The sequence below is a fragment of the Narcine bancroftii genome, chromosome 1 (assembly GCF_036971445.1).
Source record: "Narcine bancroftii isolate sNarBan1 chromosome 1, sNarBan1.hap1, whole genome shotgun sequence".
In the NCBI taxonomy this organism is placed as follows: Eukaryota; Metazoa; Chordata; class Chondrichthyes; order Torpediniformes; family Narcinidae; genus Narcine; species Narcine bancroftii.
The window spans coordinates 418,166,343-418,187,399 of record NC_091469.1 but is presented as its reverse complement, the minus strand read 5'-3'; the positions used below and the strand labels follow the sequence as shown (position 1 = coordinate 418,187,399).

General features: G+C 36.3%; 1 protein-coding gene across 9 annotated transcripts in view; it reads right to left on the bottom strand.

The window, feature by feature from the left end:
* The window catches only part of LOC138751586 (RNA-binding motif, single-stranded-interacting protein 3), a 1,523,265-nt gene that overhangs the window by 533,452 nt on the left and 968,756 nt on the right, over nt 1-21,057 (bottom strand). For all 9 annotated transcript variants that reach the window (XM_069914047.1, XM_069914050.1, XM_069914051.1 and 6 more), the window contains one exon: nt 4,182-4,240. In XM_069914047.1, the coding sequence (XP_069770148.1) occupies nt 4,182-4,240 (59 nt within the window). The remainder of the gene's footprint in view (nt 1-4,181; nt 4,241-21,057) is intronic.

Genomic DNA, 21,057 nt, shown 5'->3' with positions numbered 1-21,057 from the left:
ATTGGGTCTAGAGCAGCGATTCTCAACCTTCCCTTCCCACTCACATAATACCTTAAGCAATCTTTTTCTAATCATAGAGCACCAATGGCATAGGGATTACTTAAAGTGGTTTGTGAGTGGAAAGAAAAAGGTTGAGAACCATTAGTTTTGGGAGTAATAAAGAAAGTCGATTTCAAGGTATGCTGAAAGAATGAGTGAATGTATTCTTTAATTGCTTGTAAGCTATGATAAATCTGTGCTATTACACACAATAACATTGTGCTATAGGAAAGAATTTTTAATATTTTTTTGGTTTTCTCTGTAACTTAATCATAATATATGCACTTCTTCAAATATAATCCTGCAACATTTCTCATTTCTTGATGTAAATCATGCTTTGGGTTAATACTTAGAAATTTGATCAGGTTTTTGAAAGGGTACAGCATTTATAGGGAAACTACAATATTTGGTGCTGAGTTCAATTGCAAATCCAAAGACAACAACATGGCTGCATTTCAGCTTTTTTAAGAAAGATACCAAGAGCTACAGGAGTTATTTTTTAGTCTGATTAAACTGGAGGCTTTCCAACTATGTGTAAAATAAGGCATCTATGCTCGAAGGACGAGTATATTCACCAAGTGCATCTTTTCTTTGAAACCTCTTTTGAAAGAACTGTAAAATGCACCAAGTATGATCAACAATTCAGTGGCAGATTTTACTTTTCATAAATATTTTTTGTCAAAAATATAATTTGCTAGAAATTGAATGGAGTCTGTTTATGCATGTCGAAATGTTGGTGCCTGGTGAGGCAACAAACTTGTCGTTTGAAGGCTCACTGTGAGAAAATTCAGTATCCCATGCTACGGAAAGCCCTATTTTGAAAGTCATTGGAAACATCAGGGTGGAAAGAGGGTGGGTTAACCTGCGGGGTTTCAGGCTGGCTGGCAGAACTAGGATTGGAGGTGACATAGGTTGCCTGGGATACTGATAAGCCACTTGATCAGCTGTTTCATTTTTTTTTGGAGGCTGGTTAAAAATCTAGTCACTACCATCAGCTCCAAAAAAAAATACCAGTTGAGCCCTTCCTTCGCAAAAAAATCTGAATACTAAAAATACTCAGTCTGCAAGAAGCATCTATGGAGAGAGAAAAACAGTGAATATTTCAGGTCAAATATCTTTCAGCAGAGCAGAGAAAAGTTAGAAATCAAACATGTTCTAAGTTGCAGAGAGACTGACTGGTGCAGAGGATGAAGGGAACATCTATGATAAGGTTGAGATCAAGAGAGACTGAATGACATGCAGCGATGATGGTACTGTCTGAGAAATTTTTTTTTTGCATCTCAGATGAAATGACAGTGATCTAAAATACGAACTCTGTTTCTTCCTCCAAAGTAGCTGTCAAATGATGAGTGTTTCTAGCATTCCTTTTTCATACCTCAATTTATTTTGCTCCTTCAATACATTGAGATGAAATTCAAGCTGAAAAACTTTCTCTGCACCCAACAGTGAAGCAAAATGGGTCATTGCTCCCTGAAATGCTTGAAAGCAACATTCCCAACAACCCACCACAAGTTTTCACATTCACATGTCTCTTTCCTAAATAACAAATTTGTCCACCAATGAGAAAAAGAATGCTTAACCTTGACCTAAATACACATTGCAAAGTAAACCATCCTTTCCCAATTTCTGCCAGCGCCAAGAATAATTGAGAGACTCCACTCCTCACTAAAAAATAGAAGCACTAACCAATATAACCTTCAACCAACAGCATGAAGAAAAATGGACCATATCATCTTTAACACAGAAAAAAATCTCCATTCCAACAACCCTTGCACTCCCATACACATTCTATTATTCTTTGGCTTGGCTTCGCGGACGAAGATTTATGGAGGGGGTAAAAAGTCCACGTCAGCTGCAGGCTCGTTTGTGGCTGACCAGTCCGATGCGGGACAGGCAGACACGATTGCAGCGGTTGCAAGGGAAAATTGGTTGGTTGGGGTTGGGTGTTGGGTTTTTCCTCCTTTGCCTTTTGTCAGTGAGGTGGGCTCTGCGGTCTTCTTCAAAGGAGGCTGCTGCCCGCCAAACTGTGAGGCGCCAAGATGCACGGTTTGAGGCGTTATCAGCCCACTGGCGGTGGTCAATGTGGCAGGCACCAAGAGATTTCTTTAGGCAGTCCTTGTACCTTTTCTTTGGTGCACCTCTGTCACGGTGGCCAGTGGAGAGCTCGCCATATAACACGATCTTGGGAAGGCGATGGTCCTCCATTCTGGAGACGTGACCCATCCAGCGCAGCTTCCACCAGCGTTGTCTCCGCTCCATCCTCAACATCCATTGGAGCGCTCACACCCCTAACGTCGAGGTACTCGAGATGGCAGAGGTCGACAGCATCGAGTCCACGCACATTCTATTATATTCAACTGCTAAAACCCACAGTAACTACAATTGGCAGCATCTTAAACATTAACTCCAACAGAGCTGCATCCATTCCTGCCCAAGGCATATTCATATTCCATAGCCATCTTCCAACTCAGATCTATTTAACTACTGCACATAGTTAAATAGTTAAGTCCTCATGTAGTCACAGAAAACCATAAGTTTCATATAAAATTATGATGCTACAAGCAACCCTTGCAATGCTCATGTGATCATTTGTTTTTGTAAATTCAATGGATGTATTTCAAATGGAGAGAATGCTGTTATATTCAGCTTCATCTAATGCAGCAATTTTCATTCTAAATGCCATCCTGTTGCATTCATCAAAGAGAGTATCTGAAATCGTAATGAGCAAATGCATATCACGGGCGCTTGTACATTCATCTGAAAAAAAAATCTTTTGAGTTTCTGAGGGAGATGTTCTCTTTAAAAGGGAATCAAAAAATAGTTTTCTGCCATTTAAGCGTTCACTTATAATAGTACCACTGGCTTCAGTGGTTTGAAGAGTAACTGATTATCTTAACTTGTAGTGCTGGACTTAAATGTAAAATTTTGAATACATCTTCAAACATGTATCTTGTATTCACTTCCATTGAAGTCAAATTTCATCAGCCATTTTATATTATCATGAAAATCCAAAATTAGAAGGCCAAATGTACAGGCAAAGTATTTAAAACACAAACTTGACATTACTTAATTTTCTAATGACGTTGCCAAGCACTGCCTGTAATGATATTCTTCAGTGTATAGGCACCAAATAGCTTCCAATAACCAACAAACCACTGATCCTACTAACATAAATGAAGAAGGAACTCATGGCAACTCTAATTTAAACATTTATTAGACAATGATGAGTTCATTTAAAAAAATGCCTGCATGAACCATAAAACAATTACAATGAATCAGAATTTATTGTCATTAACAAGTCACAGAAGGGTTGTTCTTGCTTTCTTTACTGCAGAAATCAAGAATGGGAAGCATATTTACAATTCAGATTGCATTTAATTCACATGATTACTCAGCCAGATATTTCTTCCTGTGATCTACACTAATACTATTAAACAAAATAACTTAAAAGAACAACAAATGTCAGCGCTTCATAGAACGAGCATGTTTCTGTTAATTCACAATTTGAATTTATTAAAATGGTAAAGATCACTTCACTTGATAAATTTGACTGAATTCCACCTTTATGCTGTTTTGTTGAAAGTTATTATTGAATTCAAATAGATTAAACTTAATAAGGATGGATATAATCAACTGTGACATTAGCCACTCATTTTCAACCTCAGAATGACTAAATAAGGACTGTCATGACTTGAAAGCAAATTTGGCTCATTTTATGCACCTATTTTCTTCAGACAGGACAAAATGATAATGATACTATCAAATCAATGTGACCAATCTGCTCAAAATGAATAGCATCTGACAATCGCTGTGCATCATCTAAATGCACTTACATCTCAACCAATGAGGGTTCAATGGAATGAAGGGTGCTTATCATTTCCACCACCCTGCCCCCAAACCATGGATGGCTGAGCTTCCAATCTAAGGTTTAGAATCATGTGGATTGATGGGAAAGATCAATGTTTAAAAAAAAGAGCATGAAAGAGAAGTACAAGCTGTCAAATTTCCAATAGCTAATTTCTCTTTGCGATCGTAGAAATAAATGAAAAATGAGAAAACTATCAAAAATCCATTCAGAAGTGTACAACTTTCTCTTAGAAGGAAAAAATCCATTCGCAAAAATTGATTTAATGCATAAATACCTTTGCATTGGTTGGTGTTTTTGTCTAGGATGGCCTTTGTCGAAACGATTTTTCCATATCTGTAAAAGATAAAAGTAAAAATTTCAATTTTGTTTGCCTTCATTTTGCATCTCATCTTTTTAAAAGTTATGTACAAGACACTTTTTAGATTTTTTAATCCTGACTTGACAATAATTGGCATTTATTCAGCCCCATTCTATAAATTAAGTTGGCATAGGCAACAAAAAAAATGGCATCAAGCCAAATGGAGAGAAATCAAGATGGATAATCAAAATCCAAGTTCAAGATGGGGGTTTTTTTGAGAGCATAAAAAAGAGAGAGGAGTTTGGAAAACAAATTTTAGAATGTAAGAACTCAGCAGTTGAAGGGAGAAAACAAGAGGTTGCACAGTTTTTGATATTCATTTTTCTTATTTTAAAATTTGAACCTTTTTCTATAACATTGTGCTTTTGATACAAGATCAAAGTGCTTCTGCCTGCACTTCAAAAAGCATACTATATTTCTGAAACCCTAATCTTTTTTTGGATGGATAATTAACAGCATTAAAAAAGCTGAAAATATATCAGTCACTTAGTTTTGTTTGGGACAATTCAAACACTTACTTAACAATCTCAAATTTCTAATCATCTCCTCTATTTAAGGGTCCTGTGTCCATTTCAATGATTTTTCCTATTTTTTTCTATGAAATTACTACTTTAGTCTTATCTCAAGTCAATGCAGCCCTTATTCATTCTTCGTCACAATTAGAAGTATCAACCTACCCCATAGAACTAGTAACTGGAATTGGAGACAATGAAGAACTCCCATATTGTGATCAGCCAAAGTGTGCAAACTCCCATATTGTGATCGGCCAAAGTGAGCTTTTCGCTTTTGACTGGTTTTATCAAATCACCTAATCAATGCAGGTACAGATATAACCCGCATCACCCACATAAAAGAGGGGGTGACTTATGTATGAACAAATAAATTAGGAGCAGGAGGAAACTTGGTGTCTTGAGCCTGGACTGCTGTTTGTCTAATTGTAATTTTAAATTCATGTTCCCGTCTATCCACAGCAAACTTTCAGTCCCACCATGTTTATCTATCTACCTCAGTCATAAATATATTCCAAAATTCTCATTCCACCAATCTTTGAAAAGGTGAGTTCTGAGAGAGAGAGAGAAAAATTGCACCTTATGGGTAACCCCCTATCTTTCAACATTTAACTAATTGTTCTAGGTTTTCCCACAAAGTGAGGCATCATCTTCACATCCTCTCTGTCAAGACCTCTCAGATTTTCCTTTCTCTTCTAAAATACATAAATGAATGCTTACCTCATCCAACCTTTTTATGGAGACAAACTGAGTTATTCAAGGTAATAAGTAGTGAGAGATTGTCAAATACAATGTACAGGTGTACCAAAATGCTGCAGCCAAAATTACCACAATGTGCCACAATGGAAACATAGATAATGAAAGAAAAGATAGATGAATATTCAAAGTTTTAATTAGTGCAAGGAAAAACAGTGATGTTTCAAGAGTGCAGACAGATCGTTTGGTGGCTCTTGAGTCCTTTATGGTTCGGGCAGAAAAGGGAGGTCCCAACGGCTTGACACAGTTGGATTAAAATAATTATTGAACTTCAAGGTGTTAGACTTTAGGCTTCGGTACCTTCTTTCCAAAGGTAGCAGTGAGAAAATGTTGTGACCCGGGTGATGGAGGTCATTTATGATGTTGGCTGTTTTCTTCAGGCAGCGTCTCACCGAGATATCTTTAATGGATGGGAGGTCAGTGGCCATAAAGGACTTGGTCAGATTTGTTCCTTTCTGCAGCCTGGGTACTCGAGTTACCAAACCAGATCATGGTGCAACTATACTTTCCATGGAACTCATGTAGAAGTTTGATACAAGATTTGATAAATGCCAATTCTCCTCAGATTTCTTAGAAGGTAACATTCTTTTTCCATAGTTGGCTTGATTTTCTTGCTCCAGGAGAGGCCCTCTGACATGTAGATTCACAGGAACTTGAAGAAACTAACAATCTCTTGCACTGTCCCATCAATGTACACAGGTGCATGGTCCCTTAGCTTCCCCTTCTGAAAGTCCCCAATAAACTCCTTGTTTTTGTTCATGTTGAGGGCAATATTCTGGCAGGTGGTACTTTAGTACAGCCATTCTCAATGGGTACCACAGCATTTTTAAGGGGGGGAAAAAAGACTGAAATCATAAAATATTTTTCATATTTTTATGTAGTCGGTAGGAGTATGAAAGAAACCAACTAAACTTGACTGCTTCACAGAGAAAGGGGCACATAAACTTGAGCAGAGCCCTAAGGTACCATAGCCAAAAAAGGTTGAGAATAGCTGATCTCATACATATTCTCTGAACTAGTTCCAATATATTTACGTCATTCCTTAAATTAAGAAGCCAATAGTGCTCAATCTTCGCCAGATGTGATCCCAAGAACTTCCTATTTAGACAGATCATTTATTAAAAAAAGTGCTGGTAGTTCAATTTTGTTTCAGTTACCCAAGCTGTTTTATGGGCTTAAAACTAAAGGTGATTGGCAAATTAAGTCAGATACTGGATAACCAGATAACAGCCATGTTTTCCTGCTGGATCAAGATTCCAGAGACAGGACAGAAAAATAAAACAAAAAAATTCCTAATTTTTATGAGCATCAAATATTCTAGAAATAGGACACAAAGTTCCAGCACATGCAAACATGATGGCATTTCCCATCCATAAAAAAAGCAAACACATTTCACAGGATTTAATGACCCCTATTAAATATCAAATATACCATTAATCTCAACATTAGCCTTGTACTTTATTTCAGAGATGTATAAATTATTACAAAAGAAGGCTCGAAAAGAGGCAGTTCATAAATCAAGACATAAATGGGAGGTAGATTTAAATAAGCAAATAGATGAATGTAGATGGATTTAGATATGTAGAGAAATATGTATAATAAATGTGAGATAATGGTTAGTTCAATATAATTTTATTCATCAGTCATATTTAACAACACAAAAGTTACATAATATGAATTGTATTTATTCAGATTTATGTTTTAGATGTGGACAAGAAGTTGGTACCATTTTGCATTTGACTTGGCTGAATTCCACAATTAATCTTTTTTTGGCTTGATTTGGATAATTTATTAGAACGAATAACTAGAATAAGATTCCCACAGAATCCAATGTTATTTTTACTGGGAGATGTTAGAGGAATTTAAACCTAAATTAAAATTTAATATGTATCATAAAATTTGTACAAATTACTTTGGCAGTAGCTAGAAAATGTATTGCTATAACTTGGAAGTCAGATATTGATTTAGGAATAGACAGGAGGCATGCAGAAATTCAGAGTTGTATTCCACTTGAGAAAATTACTTAAAATTTAAGAGATAAATATCATACATTTTGTGAAATATGGAACCAATATTTACAAACAGTATTAAAATTTAAAATTAACATTCCCTTTCTCCTATCAGTCTCTCTGAATAAATGTATCGGCAAGTGAAGTGCTCCTGTTGTAGTTTCATGTCTCTTCTTTTTCTTTTACTCCTTTTTTTAAATTTATAGAGGGTTGAGGGAAGGGGGATTTAGAGGAGGTTTTTATTTCTTTTCCTTTTTTCCCTTATATATATAAAATACCACATATATTTGGATTAAGTTTGAAATATTGTGATATGTTTGCGAAGTGGATTTATATTAAATAAAATTATTTTTAAAATAGCCTTGTACAACAGTTCACAATGTGCTTTAGCCCACATAAGCTTTGGACTGAATTTCACACCACATCTTATGTAAAATTCATATAAATAATGGACTCTCAGCATGGCTCTGGAATGTGCACTCAGATTGTGTGCTTAAATTTAGGTATCAAGTCCAAATAAACACAAACTTCCAACATTCAAGTCAAACTACCATGACAACTTTTTAAAAAAAATTCTGTATAAATCTTCCAACTCATTTTTGGTTCACCTCTACAGGTAGAAAGATTTCTGGCTACTACCAACTCGATGACTCCAATATTTACTGTCTCGTGGTGAGTGGAAATAAACGTTCATTTCAGGACATTCTATGGACTTCTCATTCTGTGGAACCAGTTTCCTTTCTGGTAACCATACTGAATCTTCTACTGCCTTGTGAAATTTCAATATAAAATAGAAAGTTTTGTTCATATTTCTTAAAACATAGCAAAATATTAACAACAGTAGACTAACCTGCCTTATAGCCATTTAACTAACTTTGTCCCCCTCTAAAAACATTTGGTTTGCTTAATATCTACAGTAATTAGAGGGAAGAATTATAGGTTTCTGCTTCCTTTATGTGATGCAATGCTGGTAAATGTACTACCGATATACACCACTTAATGTCCATAATACCTTCTGTGTGATTGTGTTGTGTGATTTGGATGGTGTGTGAACATCATATTATTGTGTATACTTTGCAAAACTATATGGGATACTGAAGTTATGATAAATCAAACTGTTTAATTTGTTTCACTTTTTAAACTTTTATGTAAACAATTTCTTAGCCAATATCATACACAGTTTAACAAAGAGGATCGGGATCATCCACAGCACCGTTCTCAACTTCCTCATTGTGCTCCACTGGAGGAGTTTCAGGTAGTATAACTGCCATTGATGCCTGAAGGACCTGGCTGAGGCTCTCCTTGGGGAGGTTTTGACTTTAGGAATTTGTCCAATGTTGTTTGCCTAGTTTGCCTTTCCTTTTCTTCATGAATTTCTTTACTACAGCAAACACTGCATGAGCATTTCTCTCTATCAGTGAAAAGCATTCAGTGTTTGGGTCCATCTCTTCAGCAAGCTGAGAAGGTCTGCAAAACATTTGGCTAACCCCTTAACATTGAACCTCTTCTGCACCTGTTCTTCTTCTCCCTCAACAGTTTCCTTTTCCCTTGCTTCTTCTTCAACTATTCATTCTTGCTCTAGCTGCACCAACTCTTCATTTGTTAGTTTCTCAGGAACCACCTCTATGAGTTCTTCAATGTCCTCATCATCTATGTCTCGGTTCAGGTTGTTGTTTACCATGTTGACAACAGCTCAATTAATCCTTACAATGTCAACATATTTTTCAAATCTCTTAGTCATGCACACACCACTTCAGTACTTTTTTCCATATGCCATTCATGCTCTCTTTGGTCACATCATCCCTGGCCCAAGCAAAGTTCTTCATGCAGTGGAAAATGTTGGACTCCTTCCAGAACTGCATCAATGACTTGCCAGTGTCATCAGTTGCAGCATCAGCCTGAGCGAAGGTCCTCCTCAGGTAGTAGGCCTTGAACGCTGCAATAAACCCTTGGTTCATTGGCTGAATTAAAGAGGTGGTGTTTGGTGGGAGGAACACCACTTTGATGTTGGGGTGGAAGTCACCAATGAAAGGGGATGTCCTGGAGCATTATCTACAATCAGCAAAAGCTTGAAAGGTATGCCTTCTTCCAAGCAGTACTTCTCCATATCACTGGCATAGCAATCGAGAAGGGCATCCTGAAGCAGTATTTGTGCCATCCAGGACTTTTTATTGCACCTGTAATAAACTGGTAAGGTGTGTTTGTTAATGTTCTTGAAAGCCATGAGGTTTTCACTATGCCAAATAAGAAATGGCTTTAACTTGTAGCCAGCAACATTGCCTCCTAACAACACTGTCACTCTCTTTAAAAACCTTAAAGCCTGCCACTGACTTGGCCTCCTTATGGTTGAAGGTCCTTTCAGGCATTCATTTCAGATTAAGGAAGTTTCATCCATATTAAAAATTTTCTGGGGTAAATAACCTGCTTCTACAATTAGTTTATCTAAGGTTTCAACAAATTCTTCTGCTGCCTTCACATTAGCGCTCGTAGACTCACCACTCACTTCCACATCATGCAGCAAAAATCGTTGTTTGAAGCACCTGAACCCCACCCAGAACTAGCACTAAACTTGATATCATAGTCTGGTCCTGCTTTTTCTTTAAGCATCTGGAACGAGCTTCGAGCCTTAGCAGTGATTAAGAAGGTGCTGACAGGGATTTGGTTCTCAATCTATGTCATGAGCAATTTTTCCATATCCGATATAGGCCCCTCTTGCATCTTTGTTAGCCTTGTAGATTTCAGTGGAGCCGGTCCTTTAACAGCTTGGAGAACTTTTTCTTTGTTTCGTTGTGATGTGTCAAGTGTGACGTGCCTAAATCACGAACAATAGCATTCACTCTTTTTCCGCCTTTGTGTTATTTAGTAACCTTTTGTTTCACTTTCAAATTGAGGCTTTTCCTATACCTCTTGCAGCAGCTATCACTAGTCTTCTGTGTTTAGGACCCATGATAGATAGAAAGTAAAGTACCTACATACATAAGCCACTGTAAACAAAAGACATGAGATACACACATTGCCTGCAGGAAATTGTTGCGTACGTCTGGTTACATCCGCTACTTCTAATTCTCAAATCAAGATTTCTGAACTCTATTATAATGTATACATGGTCGAATGTTGCCAGAACAAATGTTAAGTGACACTCGGTGACTCTGGGGAAAAACTCTCTTTTGCTTCTCTTTCTCTGACTAAGAAATGTAAGAGGCGCCTAGGCAATTTCTGACAGTGGCAAATCTGTCTGCTTTGCAGCAGGAAAAAGGGAATTTCATGTCATCGGACACTGTTTTATTAATTTATGACAATAAATTGAATTTGAATCTCGACCCTTGCAGCATGGAGGAAAGACACATTCTTAAGAGACTTGCTTGTTGCCCCAAATCACCATCTGTGCCCCTGATTGAATAATACCAATTCATAATCTCAGAAGAGAAGTGTTGGAGGTCCTGAAATGTATAACAATGAATCAATGCCCAGGAGCTGAACCCTTATACCCTTGGATGCATTTGGAAGCAACAGAGCAGATCAGCAAAGCCCAGGCAGGAATTTCCACATCTTCATTATCTGACTGTAGAACCAAAAGACTGGAGGTTAGCTAATGTTGCATCTTTACTTCAGAAAGGCAGCAGGAAAAAGCCAGGGAACTTCAGATCAGTGAGATGACATTGGTTGATGAGTGGAAATCGCAGGTCGGAATTCTCTGGGACAGGATCTATTTGCATTTGGAAAGGAAGGACTGATTTGGGATGGTCACTATGCAGTACAAATATTGTCCCATGAATTGAAGCAAGTTTTCTTTTAAGAGTTGTCGAAAAATGTTGATGAGGGCAGGCTGGTAAACAAAGTCCAATGTGGTAGACTGATGCATAATGTTAAAACATATGGGATACTGAAAGAGCTAGCTAATTAGATACAAAATTAGCTTGGTCAGTCAGGGAGTAGTAGTAAAGGGTTGTTTGTCAGATTGGAGACCTGTTAACAGTGGGGTGCTGCAGGTAGCAGTGCTTGGTTCTTTAATATATATTTTAATGATTTGGTTGAGAATCCAGCAAGAATGATTAACAAGTTTGGTGGTATAGTGTAGAGTGGAGAAAGTTATCCAAGATTAAAACAGGATATTCATCAACTGAGAAAATGAACAAAGAAATTAAAAATGGAATTACACCCACATATGTGCAATCTGGTGCATTTTGGTAAGTAAAGCCAGAGCAAAACTTGCAAAGTGAATAGAAATTCCCTGGGGAATGTTGCTGAACAGAGAGATAATAGAGTACAAGGATATTGTTCCCTGAAAATGGCAACACTAGTACACATGGGTTGAGGAAGGTGAAAGGCATGCTTGCTTTGATCACCTGTGGCAGAAAGTATAAGAGTTGGGATATCACATTACATTTGTACAAAATCCTGGTTAGGAAGATGAGTGCAATTACAATATGATAAGGTTCCACGGACAATTTTCATTATAAATTCCTGTGTAACACTTAGAATGGAAAAGAAAATGACATGACGTGCATGTGGATATAAGATTTTAAGTATATTATGGAAACAATTTACAGAGGCTCACCTGATACCAACATTGTTATGTATTTTATTTAATGTTATTTTCCAGAGTTTAGATGTATTTTCACGAAGCATGCTGCCCAGGTAGCTCAGCTAATTTTTAAGTTTGTGACAAATCATTACATACAGGGAGTATCTTATATTTAATCTTGTGTAAGTGTGAAGCAAACTGTTTTCAACCAGATTACCAGAAGAGAATCTGCAATTGACTGGTGCATTCACAAAAAAAACCCAGTAAATCTTGATGAGACTACAAAAGTTCAGGTTGGAAAAGCTTAATTTCCAGCATTTTCTGCTTCTATTGTGGACTATCACCTGAATATCATCTTACATTCAAAGTAACTATTATAAAAATATCTCTGCTGAACTATATCCCAACAAATATAGCATTCTTTTTATATTAGGAAAAGATCGATGCCTTTTCAGGTACATCATATGTCATATAAACCCTAAAGATCATTTGTGTTTTTAATTGGCTAACTAAGATTGCATTCTGAAAACTGGGTTAATGATTTATTTGGGTTCTTTTTGCCAATAATCTCTCACTAAATGATTAACTGAACTAGATCCAGTACCAATGACAGCATATATTAAAATTAATATATTATGAGGGGAAAACATCAAGGTTCTGTCTGGATGTCTGATTTAAAAATCATGAAAAAATATACATTATGCTTTAATGAGGGTAGCAAAACTCAAATAGGAGGTTGACTGGCAATGGAGACACTCCAACAAACAACAGAAGACTGCATCTTAGCCTAAAAACAAAGCTGTTGCAGACTGATAAAAGCAGAACTAAAATGCACAGCACAGCATATTCATTCACTGTTTGACTGTTCAGAGGCGACACAAAGCAGTAATGCATTTCCCAAAGTCATAAAACATATTTTGAAGTACATCTTTTAAAACTATAGTTTATTTTGTGGAGAAGATGGCAGAATAGCTTCAAATTAACATTCACAGCAGCAGAAATAACCTGGTTCTGCATCAGATTTTAAAGGTCATTTGTTTTGAAATTGAAGGGCACCTGCTTAAGCGCATGAAGCAGTCAGTCTACAGTGAACCAGTAATGTTCTATGTGAGTTTTCCTACTGAAAAATTAATTAACACACTGGTCCAATGTTGCCATGTAATAGCGAAAAGGTATAACATAGCAAGAGGGCTTTTATCATTTTGTAGAATCATACAGTACAGAAACAAGTCAGTCAGACCAACTTGTTCACCACGACCCATAGTACCCTTCCATATTAATCCAATCTCCCAGCACTTGATCCATAACCTTCTAAACCTAAACAAATCATGTGCACATCAATGCACATTTAAAATGCTGTCAGTGACCTAGATTCAGCAATTCTCTCAGGTAGTGTGTCCTAGGTATTTAATTGTCTTTTGGTGATGAAGGTTCCACTCTTATTCCTCTAAATTTTTACTCATATTTCAAATCTATACCCTCTGGGGGAAATTTCCCACTCTCTTCCCTGTCTATACCCTTCATATTCATTATGTTCTCTCTTACTCCACTCCCCCCACAAGGATACAAAAGAATAGACCTTTTCACATTGGAAACCCACTAAATTGGCATGTGAATGACCTGCTTTTAAATTCCAGTTGGGTCATTCACACTGAACCAAGAAAAACTGGTTCAGTACACCCTTTCACATTACCTACCTGGTACAGCGGAGTTAAGTGGAGGGGGGGGGGGGGCAACCTCCAGTGATGACATCCTGAGTGATGCATTACAAACAAGGAGGGCAGTGAAATTGTAGCAAGAATAATGCACACACACACACACACACACACACACACACACACACACACACACACACACACACAATTTATGAAAGACTGTAGGAAAAATCCCACACAATTTAGTAAGACATTTGTGCACAATGTATAAAGGCACTTGGATAAACCAACAAGGTCGGGTCAGATACAGCAATGAGCTCTCTGAACCCTTCTCCATTAACAATGGCGTGAAGCAACCCTAACTATGGATTGCTGGCCTTTTTTCCTCTTCACATGAGTCAAGGGGAACATTCACACTTGTGTGTGCATTTTGTTTTATTTCTTGAGCTTCAAGTCATCTACCACTATTGTTTGGCAAGGAGAACTGGAGGTTGAAACTGGCTCTGAATCATAGAGCTGATTTACAAAGAAATGGAGATCAAATAAGGTCCGACAAAGATCTAAGAAGTAGTGCACTGAATTGCAATGCTATGAAAAAGTAAAAGTGTTAAACATGTCATTCTGGATAAATTGAAGGTTGAAGCAAAATCCACTTGGATCTCATTAACATGAGAGACACAAGAACAATGATCAATGTTATGAAAGTTAATGAAAACAGTTTGGGTGACAGGAGGTGTGACATGGGGTGGAGGATACTGCTTGGGTTGAGACAGATTCATTTGAATGTAGTTAGCAGTAATGGTCGGAAAAGCTGATGAAAATAAGGTTGAGATATTCAGCTGTTATGAAATACTACACCTGCCATTGACAATAAGTAGGTTCTTAGCAGTGAATGAAGGAACCACCAATAATGTAGCCTGTTCAATTTGTTACTTCACAGCATTCAATTAAAAGGAAACCTTCAGCAAAATGTGTAATTGTAATCACTGGATATTGACAGTTCTTAATTCTCACCAAAATTGAAAGTTACCTAGATATTTTGTAGGCATTGATGCTGTCTTTTTGAGACTCACAGAAAATAGAATAACTAGAACTTGTGTCCTGTGCATTTGAAACTCCAAAAATGTTTTCTGTAAAGATAACACCTTCTAGTATTTTCTCTAAAGCAGTGTGCTATGGTTCAAGTTGATTTAAAAGCATGTGTAAAGAAGTCTACAGAATCACTTTGAACCACGATGAAAGAAAATAACACATTTTCATGATATAAAGACAAGCGTCTTTCGACTACATATTGTGCAGCTAATAAACTTCAAAATTAAAGAAGTTCCCGAGTACAGAGCAGGAAACTGCACGTCATATATTCATCATTTTTTTGCATGAAATTAGAACAGATTTTGTCAGCCCATTATTCATTTTCAAATGTGTGAATGTGACAAGTGAGGGAAAAATGAATGAACATAAAATATTGCAATCTACAGCTAAAATTCTTGTGGATTAAACTGAATTTATTTTGAGTTCTAGAGAATGACAATTAGCAATACTTTTTATTTCATTATTAATTTGAATTATTTGAATGAGAATATTTGAACAACTATGGGTAAATTATTCACTCAGTTGGCATTTATGATAGAATGGCATTGCCATTTTTTGAGGTTGTAGAAGCTGAGGATCCGACAGGTGGGTGGGGCCCGATCGGAGGCGACGAAAGGGTAGGGTACACCAAAGGGCAGGTGGCCAGGGCCGAGATGGTGATCCACGTTGAGAGTCACAGAAGTTGCAGTCTCGAGAGAGGCAAGCATGAGATGGATGCCAGATGGGTGTAGAGTCAACAGTTGAACACATGGATCTATCGGCAGATGTAGTACAGGACTGATTTTTTTGGACTGATTAAAACCCTGGAACAATGACCAGCGTTCTCCATAAATATCAATTCAATTTCACTTTGCTGTCTACCAGAAATGGTGTGTTCAGTTACTGATACTCCAGTTGATGGCACAGAGAACTATTAATGTATTTTGGGCATTTTTATGAATTATTTTAACCAGTTACTTTTTTTTAACCGATACAATAACATTTACATTAAATAAAAGCATTAAGAAAATGTGATAAATTCTGCTCATTTGAATCATGAACATAAAATGCTGGAAATACTTAATTGTTGAGTCAGAGTACATGGAAAAAAGAGATGGATGTGGACTGACTAGGTCCAGATATCGACTGACCTCAATAGGTAGATAATAAATATTCAGAGTTACAGTTAGTGCAAAGAAAAAAAATTGTCGTGATTCAAGAGTATGGACAGTTCATCTTGTGGTCCCAGAATAGTTTATCAATAAGATGGTAAAGTCAGCTTCATCAATGTTGGATAAAAACTATTCCTGAATCTAGAAATAGTGATCTTCATGCTTCTGCACCTTCCTCCCAAAGGTAGCAGTGACCAAGATGATGAGGGGGGTAGGAGGAGGGGGGAGGTCCTTTATGATGTTGGCTACCTTCTTGAGGAAGTGCCTCACATCAAGATCTTCAATGGATGGAAGGTGAGAGCCCATGATGGACTGAGAAAATGTTAGCTACTTACTGCAGCCTTGCTGAGCTGTAGTCAATGAACAACAGCCTGATGTGTAGGAGGATTGACAATTGGAATGGCAGAGAGAGGTTCTTCTACCTTGAATGATATCTTGGGTGAAAAAAGGCAAAGATAGTACTCAAGGAGATCATGGCTGCATTATAGCCTACTGCTACCATTAGAAAATATATGCCTGCATCTTAAAATCAATAGGGTTTGAGCTCCATTTGTTATTTTCCATTTGGTTGCTTACTTTTTCTGTCACAAACTCCAAAATGTAATGGCATTTTATAGAGGAAAAGGTAACAATTCTTTGTTATCTGCAAAAGAGTTGGTTGGAGAAGGTGCCAAAATCATTTTGGAAAGGGTAAAGGTTTAATTGACAAATGGATCATTAAAACTAAACTATTTTGATCAGATATCAAATAGAGTTCTTAGTACAAATTTTGTGCACACTGTGTGAGGCTTGTTGATGTTTCAAATTAAATTGGTTAATGTCATGAGGAGGATACGTTCGTAGAATGTATTCTGGACAGCTTCCAAAACCAATACTTCTCGGAACCAACTGGGAAAGGTCAAGCTGGAATTCAGTTTGAATTTTGGAACAAAATGATCAAATTATCTCATTAAGGAATCCTCCAGAGAAAAATTATCCAAAGAATATGAAATTAATGCTGATTTGTAGGGCCATAATTCAGTCAAAATTTAGAAGTCAAAGATTGGTTAAAGGACAGCAAACAGACATTTGTCATTTGTCACTGTTGGATTTTACTGGGGTGCTCAGATATTTAGAATATATGAGTTTACTATTTCCAAATTTACTGACAACAAAGAACTAGGTGTGAAGGTAAGCAGTAAGGACATCGAGCCAGTAAAGAGTAAAAATTGGTTTACCATTTTGGCAAATTGATGTTGGTATGGAGTAAAGTGAGCTAAATATTAGATTATAGATCCTGTGAAATGTACTGCGTTTCTCCACCACTTTTATGCATTGCAAAATATTAGGTTACTTGATTCTGCACGAAGAGAAAATAGATAAACTGCACTCTTTCTTGGCATTATAGTGTGTTGAACCTGTCCCTAAAGTTCTTCCAAATAGCTCTAAAAATGTAAAATTTGCACAACGCAATTTTGAAAAACAATGCTTACAAATTCCCACTATCAATGCCATAATCTTCAGGTAAATCAACTCCGACTGAAAAGCTCATGTCAAGTTTCTCACAACTGCCACCATTTATACATGCAGCTGAGAAGTCATGAGAAGACATACGTGTAAACCACCAGCGCTCTTCCAGTTACTGCACGGTGCAGTTATCTTTGGATGGTACAATCAGTTATTCTTGGTTTCAGGAAGTTTGTCAGTAGGATATAACCTCCTCCAAACCTCTATCAAGTTCAAATCATTCATCAACCATTTTGGCAAAAAAATTAGAGAATTTCTTCTTAAACTGTTTAAGATTAAATTTTTATTAGATTCGGAAAAAATTTTGTTGTGTTATATTGATCTATTTAATGATTTGGGGTTGGATAAGTTTCAGATCGCTTTTCTTCATTTCGCATTTGCTGTAGCGCGTAAATGTGTGGCGATTTCTTGGAAGGATGACGTAGAAGTGAATATAGCTCATTGGCATAATGAGTTGAGATCTTGTATTTATATGGAAAAAAATAACATATAATTTACATGATAATTTTTTTTCAGATGTGGTCACCTTATTTAATAATATCTTAAATCATTGTATTTTTTTTAACTATGTTTTTTAATGCTCCCCTTGTGGTGTTTGTTGAGAGTGGGGGGTGGGTTGGTTGGGATTATTTGTAGTTCTTATTTGATTTTTATTCTCTGTACTTTTTGATAAGTATTTTGAAAATGTTTAAATAAAGTTTGAAAAAAAAGGAAGTTTGTCAATGGTATTAAGTTACATGGTATTCCTTTATCTTATTCTCAATCCCATGTCAGATATTGCTCAACATCACCCCTGTTATTAGCAATAGAGCTGGAGGACATCCCACCAAGAACGTATAGATGGAGATTAAACTCTATGCTACTTAAAAGACAGGATTTTAGAGAATTTATTGAGCGCCAAATTAAAATGTACTTTGAAATAAATACCGAATCAGTGAAAGATAAATTTATATCATGGGATGAAATGAAAGCCTTCATCAGAGGGCAGATAATAAGTTATGTAACTAAGATGAAGAAGGACTACAATCAGGAAATAGAACAGCTAGAAAGGGAAATAGTAAGTATAGAAAAAGAACTAGCAACCAGGGAAGATACAACAAAAAGAAGAGAATTGGCGGACAAAAAAAACGAATCACTAGAAATGTATCAGGTGGAGAAGAACATAATGAAGATAAAGCAGAAGTATTATGAGCTAGGAGAAAAAACACACAAAATACTAGCATGGCAGCTTAAAACAAAACAAGCTAAAAGAATGGTATTGGCATCAAGGAAAAAGGACAAACAAATTACATATTACCCAACAGAGATCAATGAAAACTTCAAGGAATTCTACGAGCAATTGTACTGAACTGAGCACGAAGGGAAAGAAGACAAAATAGATGAGTTTTTAGCTAAAATTAAACTACCAAAATTGCAAGAAGAGGAGCAAAACAAATTGATAAAACCATTTGAAATAGAGGAAATACAGGATATATTAAAAAAGCTACCGAACAATAAAACACCTGGAGAGGACAGACTCCCAATAGAATTCTATAAAACATTTAAAGACTTATTAATTCCTCCTCTCCTGGAAGTAATGAACCAGATTGAAGAAACACAAAACATGCCAGATTCATGTAAAACAGCAATAATTACAGTAATATCAAAGGCAGGGAAAGATCCACTAACACCAGCATTGTATAGACCAATATCTCTACTTAACTCAGATTATAAGATAATAGCAAAACTATTAGCAAACAGATTGGTCGACTGTGTACAAAAAATAGTAAAACTAGATCAAACTGGATTTATTAAGAAAAGACGAACAATGGACAATATCTATAAGATCATTAACTTAATCCATGCAGTACAAGGAAATAAGACGTCAACAGTGGCGGTTGCTTTAGACGCAGAGAAAGCCTTTGACAGGGTAGAATGAAATTATTTATTCAAAGTACTACAGAGGTTCAACCTACCAGAGAAATATATTAATTGGATTAAAGCATTATAAAAGGGACCATTGGCGAAGGTGACAGTAAATGGATATATATTGAACCAATTTTAATTAAGCAGGTCAACTAGGCAGGGATGTCCATTATCTCCCTCACTGTTCACTTTAGCTATAGAACCCTTGGCAGAACTGATAAGAACATAAAATAAAATAAAAGGGATAAAAATAAAAGCAAAAGAATATAAAATCAGTCTATTTGTAGATGATATCATAGTATTCTTAACAGAAACAGAATTATCAATAAAAGAATTACATAAGAAATTGAAGGAATATGGAGAAGTATCTGGGTACAAGATCAACGCAAATAAAAATGAAGTGATGCCAATGACTAAGGTGGATTTCACAAAGATTAAGAAAGAATCACCATTTAAATGGCAAACACAAGCAATCCAATACCTAGGTATTAGACTAGATAATAATCTAGGCCATCTATACAAATTAAATTATCAGCCATTAATGAAGAAATTACAAGAGGACTTAGAAAGATTTACCACTAACACTGATAGGAAGGATAAATTGCATTAAAATGAATATCTTCCCAAGGATAAAATACCTATTTCAATCATTACCAATTCCCTTAACAGAGAAATTCTTCAATGATCTAAAAAAAAAGGAAATTCTTATGGAAAGGGGGGAAACCGAGGATAGCGCTAGATAAATTTAGCAGAAGGTACAGTCAAGGGGGCTCACAGCCATCAAACTTTACGAATTATTATAGAGCAGCACAATTAAGATATCTATCAGATTTTTATCAAACAAGGGAAAAATCAGATTGGACCAGGTTAGAGCTAGATATAATAGGGGCGAAGGTACCAGAACATATACTTTATAAGTGGGTGCAACATGGAAGTTCACCAGTACTGCACCATCTGCTCAACATTTGGAAGATTCACGTAGAAAGGAAAAAACCAAATTACCAACTATCAAAATTATTAGTGACATAAAATCAACTAATCTCTTTCACAATAGATAATCTTTCCTTTAGAGAATGGGAGAGAAAAGGGATCAAAAGAATAGAAAATTGTTTTTTGGGAAATAATTTATTATCTTTTGAACAAATGAAGTACAAATATGGTACAACTCACGGTATAATGTTTGCTTACCACCAACTGAAAACCAACTTAAAGGACAAATTGGGAAGCAGGCTGAGGTTACCAGAAGGAAGCAACTTTGAATATGTGATTACAGACACAATGATAATTAAAAGATTTATAACAAACATGTACATCAAACTGCAAGAGAAAGAGAACGATGAAATAAGCTGTAAACCAAAACAAAAGTGGGAACAAGATCTAAACATAAAGATAAAAAAATGAAAAATGGGAAAAGCTATGCTCCGGAACTATGAGAAATACAATAAATATGAGGTTACGCATGATACAATATAATTGGTTACACAGGCTCTATACCATGCCCCAAAAGTTTGATAAATGGGACCCAACAGTATCAGATAGATGTTTTCGCTGTAAGAAGGAAACAGGAACAACAGTACATGCAATTTGGGCATGTGAGAAAGTGAAAAAGTTTTGGGAAGATCTAAATCAGGTATTAAATAAAATCACAAAAAGCAACATACCCAAAAATCCAGAGATCTTTCTT